At 40.9% G+C, this 18,837-nt stretch overlaps 2 protein-coding genes across 2 annotated transcripts; one reads left to right on the forward strand and one right to left on the reverse strand.

The window, feature by feature from the left end:
- Nucleotides 1–3,545: 3,545 nt before the first annotated feature.
- On the reverse strand, nt 3,546–7,074 carry LOC104427244 (protein ACCELERATED CELL DEATH 6). The gene is made up of 4 exons (XM_039305067.1): nt 6,885–7,074; nt 6,528–6,784; nt 5,834–6,435; nt 3,546–3,747 (listed from the first exon to the last, which is right to left on the reverse strand). Exons 1-4 carry the CDS (start codon nt 7,072–7,074, stop codon nt 3,546–3,548), a joined length of 1,251 nt encoding a protein of 416 aa, XP_039161001.1.
- Nucleotides 7,075–9,287: 2,213 nt separating this feature from the next.
- LOC120289733 (predicted GPI-anchored protein 58) lies at nt 9,288–14,185 on the forward strand. The gene is made up of 2 exons (XM_039305068.1): nt 9,288–9,408; nt 13,782–14,185. The coding sequence occupies exons 1-2, from the start codon at nt 9,288–9,290 to the stop codon at nt 14,183–14,185; spliced, it is 525 nt and encodes a 174-aa protein (XP_039161002.1).
- The last annotated feature ends 4,652 nt before the right edge of the window (nt 14,186–18,837 follow it).

The following is an 18,837-nucleotide window of genomic DNA, read 5'->3' on the forward strand; positions in this document are numbered from 1 at the left end:
TGTTCTGCTTTTCCTTTATATCTAGTAATTTAAACATGTGATTCTTCTCCAAGTTCAAATGCTCATAAGTCGCAAAACCGAGGAAAATGCGAATTATTAAGTTAAACTGTCTCTTGACAAGTAGGACTGCATAGTATTTTTTAATATGTCACTATTTATTTGTCATGAGCGTGACATTTGTCAAAAGATTCTCAGTGACCAAGGTTGGACTTGTATTTATGTCTGTGTTCCAGCTCTTTAAGAGCTTACTTTTCTTGATTTTAAAAAATGGAAATGAGACCACCGTCACGTGGACAGTGAATATGCACAGTGAACACGACAAATTAGTTTCGGACCGGACCGAACATGTCCCCAATTTCTTAATGGGATTAGACTTGACCCGTAACCGATCAACCCTACCAAAGACCAAACATACTCCCTTCCTGCAACTTCCCCCACCCCAATCCCCTTCACCTCTGACACTAATGCACAAGCGCCTCCAATTCGTTACCCCACCTCCACCGTCAAATTCCACACTAATACACTAATGCACAAGCTTGACTCGTCGACCGGTCCTCGTGCCTCTCTATCTTGTTCTCCTCTATCAAGGCCACGGTCATCACCTCGCACCCTCATGACAATAGAGATGGCGACCACCTGGCATTGTGGCCCACCCTCAAGCAATGCTTGCTAGGCCAGTCCTCTATCCTCAAATAGAGAAGGTCAAGCATCGTTGGATCGTGACCTTGCAACCAGCCATGAGTGATGCCAGAGTGGCATCGTTGAGGCCGAGCCTAGGCTAGGCAACATCAGGTCTAGGGTCACAAGCCCAGGCTCGATTTTAACATGTTAACAGCTAAATTTTCGCCTGTAGATCCCTCGTACATTTAGACATTGGAAGCATATAGTCATCCACGCATTCCATGAAAATTAGGAATCGGTTTTGTCGATAATGGCACAATAATTGAAGATGTCGCCGATACTGTCATGCTGCATTCATTTATTTCGCCGGGCTTTTTCAGCACTTTTAAACTGGGGACATCATAGTTCAAGACTTTGGGGCCGGCAATTGAAATTTCGACTGATGGAGGCCGGCCCAACCCAGTTTTTACGGTAATATTCATTTGCTATTTTTAGCCTAATTGAAGTCCATTGAGCTCAATTTCCACCAAGCTATCTAATGAAACCTAGATCCAATTACGATCAAATGAAAAAGCCTGAGGAGCTTGGACCGGTCATTGGACCGGCCCATCCCACAAGAAAGAGAACGTGCACTGGTCTGATGGTAGGACTCATGCTCAAACACTTACCGCAGTTATGCTCCATGCAACTAGGGCCCACACATGGCCTCTGCATGGTTTAAAATGAATTATTAGTGGCAGGATCTTAGCGTAACACTTTCTAATTTAGGTTATTGTAAAGAGTTTTGGTAAGGTGAACCTAGAGTGGGGCTTGTTAGGGAATGTTTAACATGATCCAGAAAGCTATACTTGACCATCTAAATTCCATGAGAATGGGAAATAACTAGTAAAATAACATATAGATAAAAGGATTGAGATCCTCCTGAGTGGGAAAATTCCTACAGTTGCCACATCTGGTGATGTTCCTGGCAGTGCTGCAGAGAAACCAGCCGCAGAGAAGCTGGCGACCCCTCCCAAAGTCACGCCCGATGGTGGTGACCCAGAGAGAGCAGAGATTCATGACGCCCCTGAGGGAAAAAAGGCTGCTGAATCGGGGGCAGTTGCTGCCAAGTGATGCAACTTTTCCGTTGTCTTTCTTATTTGATTTTCTTTCTCTTCTTTTGGTTAATTTGAGTGCATACTAGCAGCCTCCAGTAAAGAATAAGCACAACTTCTTGCAGATGCCTCAGAGCAGAGTGAAGTGCAGAGCTTTTAATCCTAACTTTTTCTAGGATTTCTGAGATCTAGGTAGGAAATAACTTCAACTGCTCTCTTCACATGATCTATCCTTCTTCATTAGCTTAGATGATTTATCCCTTTATGTTACTGGTATAACTGAGTCAGCAAAAGATAATTTGATTCAATAGACCACCTTGTAGCTCTGGCATGCCTTTTGCGTCCTTGTCATGGCCCTTTTTGTTAAATATGGAAACACCAATCTTGCCTTCTTTGACGTTGGCCTTTCACCAAGCAAACATTACTAAATGATGCTGGATTGGAAAAAGAAAAATCCTTTCAACTAGCTTGAGTTCGTCTTTCAAACTATGGTAGCTATGGCTAGTCGTAATGCTATCAAACTTCATCCTTCCCTGGGCCAAGTTTTCCAGTTAAGATATTTTTTGCCCTTTTTCACTAAGCCCCACTCCGAACCAGTAGGCTGAGTGTATATCTCGGCCTTCTCGAGTCTTCACATTGAGATCTCCTCCCCTCTTCAATGTCAGTGTCGGCACAGTTTCTATCAAAACTTCCTGTCCTATAAAGAGCAGTCAAGATTAGGTTGTAGGAGATATGGCGAAGGTAAGTTAGATTCAATAAGAATGGCACATAGAACATAGCTTGGAGAGTGAAGATGATGCTTAAGTAAATGACACCAGCAACCAAAGTAGCATTCAAGCCGGCTGAGTTTGCTGACGACACGTATAAGCCTGCCGTGAATGTGGGGACATTCGAGAGCTACCAAAAGTGGTAATACGCGTGGTTTAAATGTAAATAGCGCTGCTTGAGGTTCGGTCATTGATTTGTACATAGAGGAGCATGACGACCAAGACCATCAAGTCGAACATGGAGAGGGTATTGCGTGCAGAGAATACATGGAACATTGTCTTCTTCAATGCTGTGGCAATGCCATGGTCTTGTCCTGCACCAGAACCGTTATTGCTAGATCATATGTCGCCTATGAAAGCGTGTGTTTTGCACTGGCAGCGGATATTATAGAGACGGCCATACCTTTTGGTAGGCATAGCCCCTTTTCAAGCGCTCCCGGGCAATGTCTGGCGCTGTGAAGCTTGTCTCAGTCACCACCTTGAGATCAACTCTTGTATCCCTCGAGAGAAGGAACAAAATCCCAGATTGCCAATGCATTGTAGCACCCAATGGAGTGATGTGTTCCCATCACTGTCCCTCTCAATCACAAGCGTCTTTGATTCGGGACTTCTGATTATGTATTCCACAGCCGAGTATATGGCATACTCTGCTGAAACATGCAGAATGTTGTGTCCCTCTCTGTTTTGATACTCGCTCAGTGACTGCGAAAGTAGATCCTTGACTGCCCCAAGCTGATACATCTTGCAAGCGAAGTGAATCGGAAGATTCCCATCTCTGTCACGCTCGATAGCGCTGGCATTGAATTTTTTCAGAAAAATGGACTCCGTCACCACGCTCGAGATATGCTGCTGAATGTAGCTGATGCCGTTTGTGGTTTGTCGCATCTCTCAAATGGAAAAGATCCTCCTTCCCTTCTACCATCTCTTTCAGCAGACTTGCATTAAAGGCGCTGAGGATCCCAACGACCATGACTGACTCATGGTTTACTTTCTTAGGTGATAATGAATATGCTGGTAACTTACGCTAAAAATTTTCTCACGCAGATATAGCCCGAGTTTTTTCTTATCCTTGGATCAGTGCTTGCCACGACGACTTCTCATTTGGGAACTTGAAACTGAAGTTAACCAGATTCCAGTGAGTTACCACGGCACGAACAGGGGACATGCCCTGAATTCTTGATGGACCAAATGGAATGGCGAGCGGAAGTGCGAGGATCTCCGTGTGCTCATCTTCGACTGCCAAATACAATGGGGAACTTTCCTTCCTTGTTTGCCCATTGCAAAGTACCATACGGCAGAAAGACCATTCACCATAGCTTTAGAGGTGAAGGGTTTCGATCCAATCTAGAACCTGCCTTCTTGGGACGGGTTTATAGTTTTTGAAACCTAAAATCTATTTTGTATATCCTAAAACACGACTATTTAAAAAAAAAAAAAAAGTGCTTTTCAAAAGATAATTCAGCCCATAACGAAAATCACAAACCATTTTTCTATTCTAACAGTAGAAATTTTTTTTCAACTCATTTGTGAATTGTCGCCGAACATAAGAAGACACTGCTATTTTCCTGAAAATTGACTTGTTAGAAAAAGTATTCCAATTACATCATGTTTGCACATCAACATCGATGCTTCATTCATATATGTGCTGGACATTGATGACCTACGAGATCTCTCTTTTACAGTTATCATATGATTACTAAATGAATTCAAGCAAGAAGAAAGTGAAAGCAAAGGATCGGATGGATTCCCCATTAAGTTCTTTAATTAGACATGTGATGTCCTTCGAGAATGTAACGCAGCAATCAAGAGTCTTGATATGAAAATGAAACAGCCAAGCACGAAATAGAATTAACATAATTAAATACCATATTTCAAATCGCTATGGGAATAGAAAAGAAGTACAAGCTTACTCAAATAATCGACAAATATATTTACCATTTAAAGAGAATAAAAGAATTGGATAATACGGTAAATGTTGAATATCCCACATTGCATGCTATGTGGGTTATATGCTTTATCAGTGTGTGTGTGAGAGAGAGATTTCTTTCCATCTATTTGACTTAAGATTTTGTCGGACATACTAATATTGCATCGGAGTCAAATTCTCCTCTAGTCTACATGTGTGTCCATTGTCAAATTTTGCGTGTTACATAGTCTTTATACACACGTGGTTTCACTTTAAATTGGACTTTCTAACAATCTCTGAAATAATCTGCATCTAATATACTAGGAAAATTTATTGACTATTGACGCTAGAATTTTCAGTTTTCACTGTACTATCGTGCTAGGAAAACAGCTGTACATATCCAAATTAATATTGAGAAAATACCGATTTCAGTAGCTACAAAGTAAAAATCGAAAATTTAAATTATCCATACTGTGAGGACATGAATACATAGATTTGTTATTTAAAATTTCAATTAATACAACTTAGGGGAGAGTTATTAGAACAACAAAAAAAGACAAATAACTCAGAAATTTGTAAACTGGAATCTAAAAGATGATCGCCTTTGACTCGAAATCCGAATTTGAACATGTTACTCAGTCATTCATTAACATATGGATAGTCATAGAAAGTAATTTGCAAGGTCCTCAATTCTTCAAAATTACAAAGGTTATTCTTGTTCAACAAGCTCAAAACCTAATTCCATAGAAATAGGCATTCCGAAATGACACGCATCAAGTAAGAAATAATTATTAACAGAATACAATAAAAAGAAAAGAAAATTTAATATAATAAACGGCACATCAAGAGATTGACGTGAAAATATAAAAGAATTAAAAAGTACACTAAAGTACTTATAAAATAATTTGACAATAGAATGTTTTCTTTAATTAGTTTTAAAAATAAAATGACATAGACGTAAAAGGAAAAACTCAGCTTCGTAAAAATTTTAAGTTTGTTTGGCAAATGAAGGGTGACAAAATCTTTGGGAAAATGATAAAAAAAAAAAGAAAAAGAAAACTAAAAATTGAGGCGCAAGAGCCGGCGGCTTGATTGACACGTGGCATTTTACTGTGGATGCCCGCGGATTTCTGTCTTGGTATTCCATGTTAATGCATCAGAAGATATATAAATACGTGGATGTCTTCATAGGGAAACTGAGGAGAAAAGGAAGGAAAAAAGTAGAGAGAGAGTGGGAACTCCTATTATTGAATGGAACATGGAAGATTGTGGAGAGTTTCTAATGAAAAGAATCATTCATCAGACAGAATAGAAGATTCACATTGACTTAATCATCCTCACAGTAACAATAACAAAAGCAAAAAAATATATTGTTGTATACAGGGAAACAAATAGGTGCACCTAGGATCCATATTCTGTCCATAATAAAGTCAAAAACCGAAAACCAGAATTCGACGATAGATACTGCTCTATAGTAAAAGACCACAATAGACATAGTAGTCTTGGAGAATGGGAATATCAAGGCCACTAAAACCACCACGACTATCATGAGGTAAAGGACTCCGACGGATAGAACAAGGCTCTCAAGCCAAATGAGTTTGCTCACTGCTACGGTTACAGCCGCAAAAAAAGCCACTGACATGCCGGTGAGAGCCATCAACAATAATGGTCCAGCTAAGTGGTAAGCTAGTTCTGCAATGTAGAAATCTCTATTGAGACAGAGGAGGACTACAACTGCAAGAATGGAGCTGTACATGGCTAACATATTGGCAATTATGAAAACCCGAAACATTCTGTAGTGCAGCATGGTCGCCGTTCTGGGGTGTAGATCACTGGAAGCATTATATCCACCGGGCAAAGTTAAGCCCGCAGTGAACGTGATGGAGGCCACAAGCGTGGCCACTAGCAACAATGTATTGACCTGCTCCTTGATCCATTTGGCGAGAGATGATTTGCTTGCTCCAGAACCCTGTTCTCTTGGCGACACAACGTCTTGACCTTCGCTTCGTGGCACACCAGCGACAATCAAAATCGCACGTCCTAGTAACTGCAAATGTCAAATCAGAGAATTAATTATCAATCCTGAGCGCATTAAATTCAGTTAAAAGTAAACACAGCCTGCAACCAAAATTACACTACCGCTGAATTTCTCGTCGACAAGCTTCTGGATTCCATGGCCACATCTAGGGCGGTCAACCCACCTTTGTTCTCAAGCTGCAAGTCGATTCTTTTGTCCTTCGTCAACAAGCGCATAACTTTGCAATGGTTGCGCATCGATGCCAAATGGAGGGGTGTCTTCCCATCGTCATCTTTCGAATTCACCAGCTTCTCCAACCGATCGGGCCCTCCATAATATTTTAATACCCACTGGACCGTATAAGTGATCCCGGCTTCGGCTGCAACGTGAAGAATATTCTGACCCCTTTTGTTTTTTTATCTCTGCCAGGTCAGGACACGTGTGATCCATTAACAGTTTGAGGCCCGCGAAGTAGGGACGTTTGCTAGCGACATGAATCGGGTAGGAGCCGTCATTGTCCTTTTGGAGGGCGAGATAAGGGAATTTCCTCAGCAGGAGCTCCATTGCCTCAAACTCTCCAACCGATGCTGCCCACTGCAGTGGCGTCCACCCATTTTCATCGGACTCGGGGAGTAACTTCGGAAGCCGATATATAATTTCTTTCAACATACCTGACGTTATAGGTCGGGTGATAGCACTTTTTAGGTTGGGTGCAATTAACTAATTAAATAATTATTGCCGTTAGCTGCCGCAGAGTTATATGCTTTTTGACCAAATGCTATTATCACGCTTTTCTCCAAATTGGACGAATGTGATTTTTTAAAAACAGCAAAAAGCAGTGCAGTTTACTTACATATATGCATTTATTGACTAGAATTACACGTAAAAGTATCCATTACCTGTTTTCCCTGGTTGAATTGCGGCCAAAACTGGTGACATGCCCTGTATCTTGACTGCGTAAGCTTCATCTCAAGCGGATTCTTGCAAGAGAAGCTGGAGAATTTCCCAGACCGCTCCCTTGCGATTTTTCCAGTCCGACAACTTGCAGTTTTCAACTGCCAAATACAATGGAGATTTACTATCCTTGTTTTTCCAGTATATAATTTCTGAGTCTCTTCTCAGGCGAATCAGCATTCTTGCTGCGTTGAACATTCCATGTTGAACAGCAACATGGAGCGGAGTATCCTCCGCAGAGTTTTTCCGAGTCACAAGGTAAGGGTAATGAAAGAGAATGAGCTCCCTGACATCTTCTCTCCCACAGCTTGCTACTACATGAAGCAATGAATTCCTGGAGGAGGTGACTTGGTCGAAGATTAGTGACAAAGCTAGTTTCCTCGACTGAGACACCTTTTCTAATGCATCGACGAATTTATCAATGTCCTCTTCTTCCGCAGCTTCATATAGGTCATGATCCATAATTTTGTTCAGATCACCTTCTCCAAAAGGTTGTTGCTTATCTGGAGTTGAGAGGTTTCTCATCTTCAGATCTTCAAGCCTTCCATGTCGCATTGCCCATATTGCACTCCCGTCGATGCTTATAGTGTGCTCCATTTAGACTGCGGGAGTCTTTCCTGAAGCAAACAAGCAAGGAACGGAGGGAAACGATGGAAATGGGGACAGAGTAAACAAGCAAGCAAAGAGCACTCACTCTTATAAAGGTCAAGTTTTCACATCAACCCAACTCCAGATGCCACTCACCTCAGACAATGTCATTGATTTTAGACCCGATTGTCAATTAGCATCAGCCCAAGAAGTTATTATGTAGACTTTACTCGATGTTCGGGGAAAAAAAAAGACTTTACCCAATGTCAATTGTATATTAAAAAATTGTGAGATCCACAATGTCTAAAGCACACAAGTTTCGATATAATTTCTATACTATGAATGATTTTATCCATTCCATCGTTGATCTATCCACATAGTCATTGACCAATCTCAAATAATATCAAGCCAATCCTAGAAAGGGACTTTTACACTGGATTTGGAGTTGATCAATTAAGAAAAATTAACCACCAAACAAAAGAATTCAAATTAATGATAAAATTTGAAAAGCTATAGGATTGCTTTTTCCAATCTATATTTCTCGTCTTCGATGATCTCGCCCTTCATGTGATCTCTTGGATAAATCTATTACCTATTGATCAGTCTCAACTCTTAAATAACTCAGTTTTGTCATTTTCTTCCGACAGTTTGTACCCTCTTTCCTAAGATTTTGATTCAGTCTAAATTGTCAACGTAACATGATTTTGTCTTTTTCTTCAGTTTTTTTTCTTTAATCTTTTTCTTCAATTTGATAGTCGGTAGGAGCACTGTACTGTCCAGCTACTAATCTACCAACTTTTGCCATTCTAACGAATTCACTATTTATAAATTTACATGACAGCTGTTATTTTGAAGCAATATACTTTGATAAAATTCAATACGGGGGAATATTCCAAAAGAAAAAAAAAAGAATATTGAGCAGCACGTGTAAGGACATGCTTTGCGGCCTTTGCCTCTCATGTCCTCCTGATAAAACCCCAAAAAAGGATCATAAACCGTACACGCATGAAGTGGAAGAGGCCATAGAGAAATTATAAAAGCTTGTAAATGCTACGGAGTTTTAAAATGCGCCTGCCAAAAACCATAAATAACTTTAAGGAAAAAACCATCAAAAATCTCAAACTTTGCTCAAAATGATAAATTTACCATAAACTTTTTTTTTGTGACATAAAAATTTCCAAACTTTACTAGCTGTGACAAATTTACCTCAAACTTTTTTTCGTGACACAAAAAACTCTAAACTTGTATCAGTGTGACACATTTATCCTAACTTATAAGGCGTTTTCGTCTTTTACTTTGTTTTTTTTTTTTTTTCTTCTTCCCTCTTCCCTCCACCGGCCATGGCGGATGGAAGCCGGACTCAGATGAGGGTTGCCCTTGTTAGCGTCGAGCGAGAGGTGCTAGATCTGGCGAGGGCAACCCTCACTCGACGTAGGGGAGGGCGGCCCTCGTTGGTGTCAGGCAAGGACGGCCCTCGCCAAATTTGGCGAGGGCAACCCCCTCCTAATGTAGGTGAGGGTGGCCCTTATCAGCGTCGGGCGAGGACGGCCCTCGTCAGCATCGAGCGAGGACCTATGAAGCACGGACACGTTGCTCGTGCTTCTGTGTCGTGTCCGACACGTGTCGGAGTGTGTCGAACACGTGGACACGCTCGGAAACGGTCGGACACGCGGTCAACTTTTCTCAACACGCGTGTCAACACGTGTCCGGAAGACTCCGGGTGGAGGCAAGGGAGGGGGGGAGTAGAGGCCGCAAGCGACGGAGACGGCCAGAGAGAGGAAGAGAAGAGGAAGGGATCGGGGCCCGAGGGGGTGGGTGCCGAGCGGCGGCGGCGGCGGCGGCAGCAACGGCATCTCCTCCTCCTCGGCATCGCGTCTGCTCCATCGTCGGAAGCTGAGAAACGATACGAGGTGCGAAAGAGGGGAGCAAGGTCTATTGTCTGCGTGTTTGTCCTGGTCCGGTGTTTTTTGTCCGAGCAATAGAAGGAGGAGGAAAAAGAGGGTCGCTAGGGTTTGTGATAAGGGAATAAAAAATAATAAAAAGAGGGGGACGATGGCGTGTCTTTTGAGTTTTGGGGGAGGGGAGTGAGGCCGACAGCCTATCTGTCAGTGGTTTTGGGAGGGAAAAAAGTAAAATAAGTTTGGGGTGGAGGGAAATGGACAAAGGAAAGAATGAGTGGATTTGGGAATTTTTTTTTATAGAAAAATTAAATAAATGAAATTGAAAAATAATTTCGAAAAGTAAAAGTATTGAATTTTGAATAATGATAAATTTTGATCATTCTAAAAAATCATGAATATATTTAAATAAATTGATTCTAATTTTTTATTAATTATTAGTTTTATCAATAACTTTTGTTAAAATTAAAAACATGTTTCGCATTAATTATGAATATATCTTTTGAATTTCAAATGAATTGATTTATTAATATTATTAGTGTAAATTTATTATAGGCTTTTTTTAATTAATTAATTAATTAATTAATTAATTATGAATTTGAATCAAATTAATTTTAATATTCATTTAATATTCAATGTGTCGCAACGTGTCGGAATTCTCTATTTTTTAGAAATGACGTGTCGGCATGTCGTGTCGTGTCGCGTGACGGTGCTACATAGGAGAGGATAGGCCTCGTCGGCATTGGGCGAGGGCCGTCCTTGCGATTTGGCCTAGGTGAAGGCCTCCCTTGCTGGATTTGGTGAGGGTTGTCCTCGGTTTGGCTAGCAAGGGCCACTCTCGCCTGAGTCATGGCCATGGCGGAGGGAAGAGAGAAGAAGAAAACATAAAAAAAAAAAAATAAGACGAAAATGCCCTTGGTGGGGAAAATGTGTCACGGTTAGTAAAATTTGGGGTTTTTCATGTTACAAAAGAAGTTTTGGGAAAATTTGTCACTTTTGGTAAAGTTTGGATTTTTTTTTTTTTTTCGTGACTTTTTCCCTAACTTTAAACTATACGCACTATAACACATTTATCTTAAACTTTTTCATGGCACAAAAAATTTCAAACTTGTATATGCATGATACAATTACCCTTCGTCAAAATTCTATCAATGAAAACTGTTAATAATCTATCTACAAGGATCTTAGAAAGCAAATAATATTGACATGGCGCTCACATAATTCAAGAGAAATAAAATTTATGTTATTTTGACTGCAAAATCATCACAAAATCTTAAATTTGGAGTTTTTATGTTATTAGAAAAAGTTTAGGAAGTAGACATATCTTGAAATTTTTGATATCATAAAAAAAGTTCAAGGTAAATATGTTTGATGTAATTTGAAGTTTTTTATTTTTTTTCCCTCAAATATTTTTACAAACAATATGATAAGCCCGTGCTATGCAGCTCGCACGGGAATAAGTCAAACTACGTTTAGAATATTAGCAAAACGTCGGTCTCATTTATCAGTTTATGGAGAACAGATTCGCATAAATAGAAATATTTCTAGATTCAGTTTAACGTGCGTAAATGTTTTTTCTGCCTTTTTTTTTTTTTTCTTTTCAACTAGTTATCTTACTCCTCTGGTGATCAACAACTAACGTGCTGATCTATTGATTGATAAATCAACTAACTAATGTAATTAATTTGTCCCGTCCTTATAGCCAGCTATTCACCGAATATTTCATCGTCCATTTTCTCAAGGAACTCTTCTTTATTTTTATTTTTTTCTTCTCTGATGTTTTGAGCATGTGACTCTTCTTTTTGATCGGGTACTCATGAGTTGCCATAACTTAGTATTATGAGGAAGATGCGAATTATTAAATCAAAATATCTCTGAGCAAATGCAATTGTATAGGATGTTTCTTGTTATGTATAATTAATGCATTGAAAATAAAAACATTTTCTTAATAAATGTCTCCAAGGTACTCATTAATAAGACCTTTATAAATATGTAAATATATAGTTACCATAGACATGAAGGAAAATTATCCGAAAGATCCTAAACTATTATATGACAATTAATTCATTATTAAACATTTCAATTTTGCTAATTTAATTTGACGCAAAATGGTTCAGTCATTGTAAATGGTATCAAAGCATGACCTCACCCAATATATGTGTGGTTCATGGACGGACTAGGCCCACACGAGATACTACGGGGGTAGAGAGTGCTCATCCGAGCAAAGGGTTCGAATAGTGTGACTTTTGGCAAACTTTTAAAAATGATGAAGGGTGTAGGAATTGAATAGTCTACATATTAAATAGCGAGATGATTCAAGCCTACTTTAATAAGGATGTGAGTTACTTAAATGGAGGAATTATGACATTCTAAATTCTGCATCCAAGGGGAGATGTTCAGTTGAGTGATATATAAGCTTATGTCCACCCTAAATATTGACTTACCTTGTGCAATTAATAGTACTCCTTTTCGGGAAGGACCCATGTGGAATGATCTGGTCATTACTAATTGATCAAGGACGAACTTCTTTTGGTATTCTATTGAGTGCACCAAGTAACTTATAGTATTTCCTTGAATGCAAAAATAAGGGACCGTTGATCAGGATCAAGAAGATGCCTAAATCTGTAAGTTTAATTAAAGACCAAACTTCCCATTAGACGATTCAGTTTTATATATACTAGTTTATTAAAAATTTTCATTTGCTTTATATCAGTGGCAGCCTTGATTTTTTGTCCTTTCATGTACCTTTTCTGTTTCATTGGAATCGATTTATTACAAAAGGGATTTTTCATTGGGAGTGAGACAAACATACCTCACCCAAAATAAATAAATAAAAAATTAGAGCGGGGATATGCAATCCTTCAAAATACATATAATGATAGAAAGATTGGAAAATAAAATTTACCTAATCACAAGAATTTAGGCCTTTGTTTGGTTTAAATACAAGCAATCCCTTCAATATCTCAAATTCTGTTGATTTTGGTTCTCAAAGTTGCATTTGATCGGATACAATATGGAAAAAGAGTTTTTACCCTTGATTGACATCACTACTCCTGAGAGAAAGACATGAATTGCACTTGACTATTGTGTAAAAAGCAAACCTACTCCCTCTAAGATGCTTATCTGGCCCGATCTTTGTAGTCATGGCCGAAGTGATGCCATCTTTCGAGTTATTAAATTACATTATTACATTATCATTAGACAGAAGCAACTGAAAAAAAAAAATTAAAAATTGGCCGGGGGACTAATTTGAGAGCTCCTTTTTTTGTTGTTTTCTTTTTCTGTGGAGACCTCTGACCTGGCTCAAGATAATTTAGCAAAAATATCTTCCGAACGAGGTGGGCCGTGCTGAAGACCAATCGGGCTGATCTCTGCATTGACCTTTATTCTAGTGAGACCTGTTGACACCTAAATTTTCCCATTTTTATTTAGGATTTAATTGTCTACAGAACTAGGAATTAGTTGCTAAAAAAAAAATCCAAAAAAATTGTCATAAAAGAAAACAAAAAATGCTTAAGGGGTTGAGTTGGGCCTGATCTGGCCTAGGCCCGGCCTAGCTTCCTTTCCCCTCCAGCCCACGCCTGGCTGTCTTCCTCCTTTGCACGCGGACCTGCAAAAGAGAAGAGAAACAGAGGCAGCAGGGGGGGCAGGAGGAGAGGGAACGGAGTGAGCTCGAAAGAGAGCACAGAGAACGGGAGAGAGGGGGAGTTGGAAGGAAGAACAAAAAAAAAACACAGAGGGAGAGAGAGAAATCAGGTCGAGGAAGAATCCGAGAAGGGAGGCCTCGTCACCTCAACCCGAGCTCTTTCGAGCCGCCGCTCCTAGTCCTCTCGCCGTGCCGCCACCGCTCTTGCAACCAGCTTCGTCGCTGACGCCGCAGCGACCACTGGAGAAGCCGAGCAGCTCGTCGCGAAAGCTACTTGCAAATCTGTCCAGCGGCGACACCGCCGCCGCCGGCCATTCGCAACGCCAAAGAACCCGCGGCCGGCGCCGTTGCTGCCCGAACAAACCAGATCCGAGGGAAGAGGGCAGCGGCGCGCTACCCGACGCCGTCCGAGCCGCCGCCCTCCGCACGCCATCCCAACAAACGCCTCGCCGGCCACCACTACGCCGTGCCTCCGCCTCGCCCAGATCTGCCGGCCACGCCTCTGCCCAGATCTACCATGCCGAAGCGCGACCCCGCTGCACCTCCATCGTCCGTGAGTGTCGACGCTGCTGCTTCTACTCTGCCGGTCCGCACCTCCTCCGTCGCTCGTGCCGCGACAGCACCGCTGTCGTCACCTTCCCACTCGAGCGCCCCAACAATGCCAGAGATCGAGCGCTCTTCGCTCCACCACTGAGCGAGCCCTGCACCGGCTCGCGCCTCCTCTGCTGCTCGTGCCGCGCCACCACCGGGATTCCCCTCGCCCGCGAGCTCATACCGTCCCCTGACGCCAGCAGATCTGAACCGGTCGCGACGCCGCGACCGCCCTGCAGCAGCCGAGCTCCTGTTCGCCGACCCCGACGTCGTCACCGCCCCTCGCCGAACCACCGCCTCCCTGCCTGCTGCTCCGCCCGTGCCGCTCGGACCAGCGACCCGACGCCGCTGCTCGCCCTCCTCGCCGCTTCAACCTGACGCCGTTCGAGCCAAGCTGCCGCCGTTGCCGTTTGACCAATGCTGACCGTCGCCGAACCGCCGCCGCCTTCTTGCTGCTGCTGCCGCCGTCCGCCGCCCACCGCGTCTCCGCCGCCGAGACGCCGACGTGCGAAGAAACCCTAGGGTTTCAGCCACGAAACGGGTCACGCCGGGTCGGACCGGAGCCTCCAATCGGGTAGGGTTTTGGGCGAATTTGGGCTGTTTTTACTTATGGTTTTTTTGGGCTTGGGCTGGTTTAGTATAGGCTGGAGGGCCTGCTTGCTTTTAAAAAGGGAGGAAGGAGACTTCTTGGGCTGGGCCCAAGCTTCGGGCCCACTTGGGCCTGTCGGACCGAACTCGGACCGGACCCGATCAACGTCGACCGGGCCGAACCCGAGCGGGTTGGACCGGCCCGGTCCCAAAATTTATTTTATTATTTTTTAAAAAAAAATTTCGAAAATTCAAAAATTTTAAAAATTAAAAAAATTAATTAAAAAAATTAAAAATTAAAAAAAATTAAAAAAATTAAAAATTTCGAAAATCCAAAAATGATGGGGTTTGATTAGGACTTTGCTATGTATTGCCATTTTAGCATAATTAGACTTTTATGTGTTGTATATTGATTATGTTGCATGTTTAATTTGCATATTTAATTATGTTTGATTGCATGTGTTTAATCTTTATTGCAATTAGGATCTTGGTAGTTATGATTATTACTTTAATGATTGTGCGCATGCATGATCACCTCACATGTTAGTGGATAAATATAAAATCAATCCAAATTGCCTGGCAAAAATCATTTTGTTAAAATGAACAAGATTAGGTACCGAAAGGGCACTAATTTGTTAATTAGTGTAATCAAGTCCCCGAACTAAATTCTCTGGTTGCGTAGGAAGTGAGGCACGCTCCCATGCCTCACTTGGTTTCTAGCCGACCCCAATAGGCTAGTGACGACTCCTTTTATGCAAAATTTCTTAAGAATATTCCAACGTCACGCGGGGTATGGGCTTGGGAGAGCCCGCGCCTAATCATTGGCCTTAAGCCCGTCCTTTGGGCAATACCCCTAAACCTGTTCCCTCCCCCCGAGGGGTAGGTCGCGACAACTTGGCGACTCCACTGGGGACTTGGTTTTAAACCTTAGAGGACTTAAACCAAAATTAATCTTGTTCAAAAGTATTTTTGTTTGGCAGCGAGGATTCCAGGTATGCCCCTAACATTGTAGGTGTTAAATGTTCTTACAGAATGGGAGGTATAAGGGGAAGTGTTTGCTCACCTTTGTCTTGCAGGGAGGTGTAGGAATGTATGGTTTATTTTTATGTATGGAGTGTTGTTTGCCTATCAATTGTTGTGCAAGTATTCTTTGCATTGCACTACACCATGGCACACACAACCTGCCGCCGGACCCGGGCCGCATAGGAGCACTTAGGATGGTGTTGAGGTGGATACCACTCCGACTACAATCGCGTAGTACGAGTCGCCCACCTTAACCCCGAAATTTCTTTCTTCACGTCAAAGGTACCCACCCCGGTGCGCAACCGTGCGACATGGGTCGGTTCTTTGACGGCCGGAGTCATGGGTAACCCGACCCAGCCACGACCTTGTTGGTTCAGTCCGGTGATCCCATGGCTCCATTTTGGGCCGTATAGAGTAGAAATCGAACCACATTTCATGTGCATGTCTATGTAATTTTGAAAAAAAAAAGCATCAGACAAAGGTCGGCACCCATTGTAAGTATCATTTCCCTTTTTATTTGCTTATTTTGTATTGCTTTTTCATCTTGAAATTTGCGGAAATCAATCGAATGCCCTCGGTGATGCAAGCTTATGATTGAAAAATTGACAATCACTTTTGACAAGTGAGCATCTGAATGCAAGTTCTAAACATTTTGATTTGGCCATGTTGAACACATGGTTCTGTTTAAATTTCTAGTTATGGGCTCAAAATCATTTCGAAATAAAGAAAGAAAAAAAAAAACTTTCAAGTTGTGATTATATTGGGACACAAAAATTGAAATTGCAGTTTTTATGAAATTTTCTCATTCTCGCATTTTGGGACTATAATGCAAATCATTTTGTGTACAAATTCCTCAAAATAAAAATCACTCTAATTTTCTATGAGTAAAATCACAAATCAATTTTTCAAAAATCAATGACACTTTTGCATACGAAACTTTTGGAATAAAAGTGGACATTCGATTGATGGCCGTGGATTGATAATTTTAATGATGTTTTCTCTTATGATAAAATCTTGGCGAAATACTAAAATCCCGTAATAAGGATTGTGGGGCATGTATCGTCGCCTCGATTTTATTATAAGAAGCGACGTCATTAAAATATCATTTTCTCTTATTCACATATTGACATTGTCATCTTTTTGCAGGTTATGCGCGATGCTCTTTGACATTCTCATGGTGACCATTCAAGGACGTGAATTCTAGAGCTAGGACAAGAGTTGTTTTTTACTTTCATCTGTAAAAGAGTCTCTTGTATTTTATCAGTCTTTATTCTTGTTAAGAAACATGTTTTCCGTTTTAGGTTTTGATTTGCAAATCCAATTTATGCTCTTGTAAATTGTGCGACTCACATTTTTAATGATGGAATTCGAAAATCATCATTTAAAAAAAAAAAAAAAAAAAGAGAGCAAATTTAGAAGTGTTTTAAGTGAACCTATACATTTACCTTCCAAAATGAATCTCAAGAAAAATTTGTTTAATGCCCTCTCTTCATATAGTCATTTTCTTGGGCTCATCGAACTCAAGGAGCAAGCATGCGTCGAGGTTTCGTTGGCGCCAATTTTCTGTAAAAGCGGAACGAAGTCAAATTCCATTCTGAGAAGTTTTGTTATTCGCAAATGCCTTACGTGCCAAAATAACCCGTTGACCTCGTTCACTTTGCATGATGAGACAAATGAAGGGAGTTGCCAAGTATCCAAAATGGGCGAATTCAAAGGAAGAGTAAACTGTATCGATTCCAGTTATTCATTTCTAATACCGTTTCTAACATAATTTTATTTTCATTGTCAAGAAGATATCAAGAGTGCCAAGTTTTGTAACGTTCCCAACAAACGCAATGGAGCACTTTTAAGTCTTGTTCATCTTAAACAAAAAGATTCAAATGAAAGAAAGTGGGCAATATTGTCTATTCCTCCATGAGAGATACATTGGGATGTTGATCGCTTGACTCTGAAAAGGATGTATCTCGTTCCTAAACTTGATTTCTCTTCAGCATAAAAAATGACATGTCCTTTTTCTTTGATACAGGACGGGTTCGAACATAACAAAGGATTGTCAAATGAAGAGTGGCAGAGCAATGTCTGATTTTTTCTCTCATCTCCCCAAAAAAAGTCTCTCATCTCAAATCCACAAACAAAGGTGATATAAAATAAAAAGGGTTCATCCCCCTTTCTTACCGTGAAAAAAAAAAAAAAAGAAAGAAAGAAAAGAAAGGGTCGGCGCCTTCTACCAAGGAATCAGGAAAACATCAAACACTTAAGGGCAAATGCAAGGAAAGGGTATTGTTGAGTTGCCAAATATCCATGAAGGTGAATCCAAGAGATGTTAGCGTCAAAAGGATGAAAGCGAGTGAAGGGTAATAATGTATCGTTTCCAACATTTCAATCCCTAAGGAGCTTTGCACTAACATATTCTTTTACATTCTTTACAGGATTATCGGGTCGCCATGCTGCAAGTAAGTACCCTTCTTCTCAGTCTTTTTTTTTTTTTTAAGTAAAAAAAAAAAGAGAAAAAAAGAGAATTTCCATTACAAAAGAGAACTTTTGGGCTTTCCTAGACAAAAAAAAAAAAGAATAATAATTGAGAAAAAAAATTACAAACCTTTTGAACATCCTTTCTATCTCAAAATTGTTTTCTTGTCTTGTGGATTATTCATTTTGAATCAAAATTCCCTATGGAGATTGATATACTCGAATGATCTCGGCAGAGTGAAATGGAAATGTTAACCATGCCAAACAAGAAGTGCTTAGGATGAAGAAAGGCAAGCTCATTTCCAAACACGTCCTTTAAACACTTTTGAGAGTTGAGCATTATTCAAACACTTTTGAGAGTTGAGTGAAAAGAAACCTTCTCTTAGGACAAATGATTCATTCGCATTGAGCGCAAAGATCGAAATGATAAAGGCGTTGCCTTCATCAATCCCAAGCATTGCACTGATCTCTTGTTACCCCTTTGGGCTGGAAAAAAAAAAGATGATCCTTCAAAGTACCCCTATCGAGAACGACCCTACATTGGGGCAACATAGGAGGTTACGGTCGTGTTGTAAAACGAAAGGTTGAGAAAGATTCTATTACTTTCACTTACATCAATCTTCTTGTGGTAGCACCACCGCCCGCGGTGGAAGCGTTGGTTAGGGCTTGGTACCC

Source organism: Eucalyptus grandis, chromosome 11, assembly GCF_016545825.1.
Source record: "Eucalyptus grandis isolate ANBG69807.140 chromosome 11, ASM1654582v1, whole genome shotgun sequence".
NCBI lineage: Eukaryota > Viridiplantae > Streptophyta > Magnoliopsida > Myrtales > Myrtaceae > Eucalyptus > Eucalyptus grandis.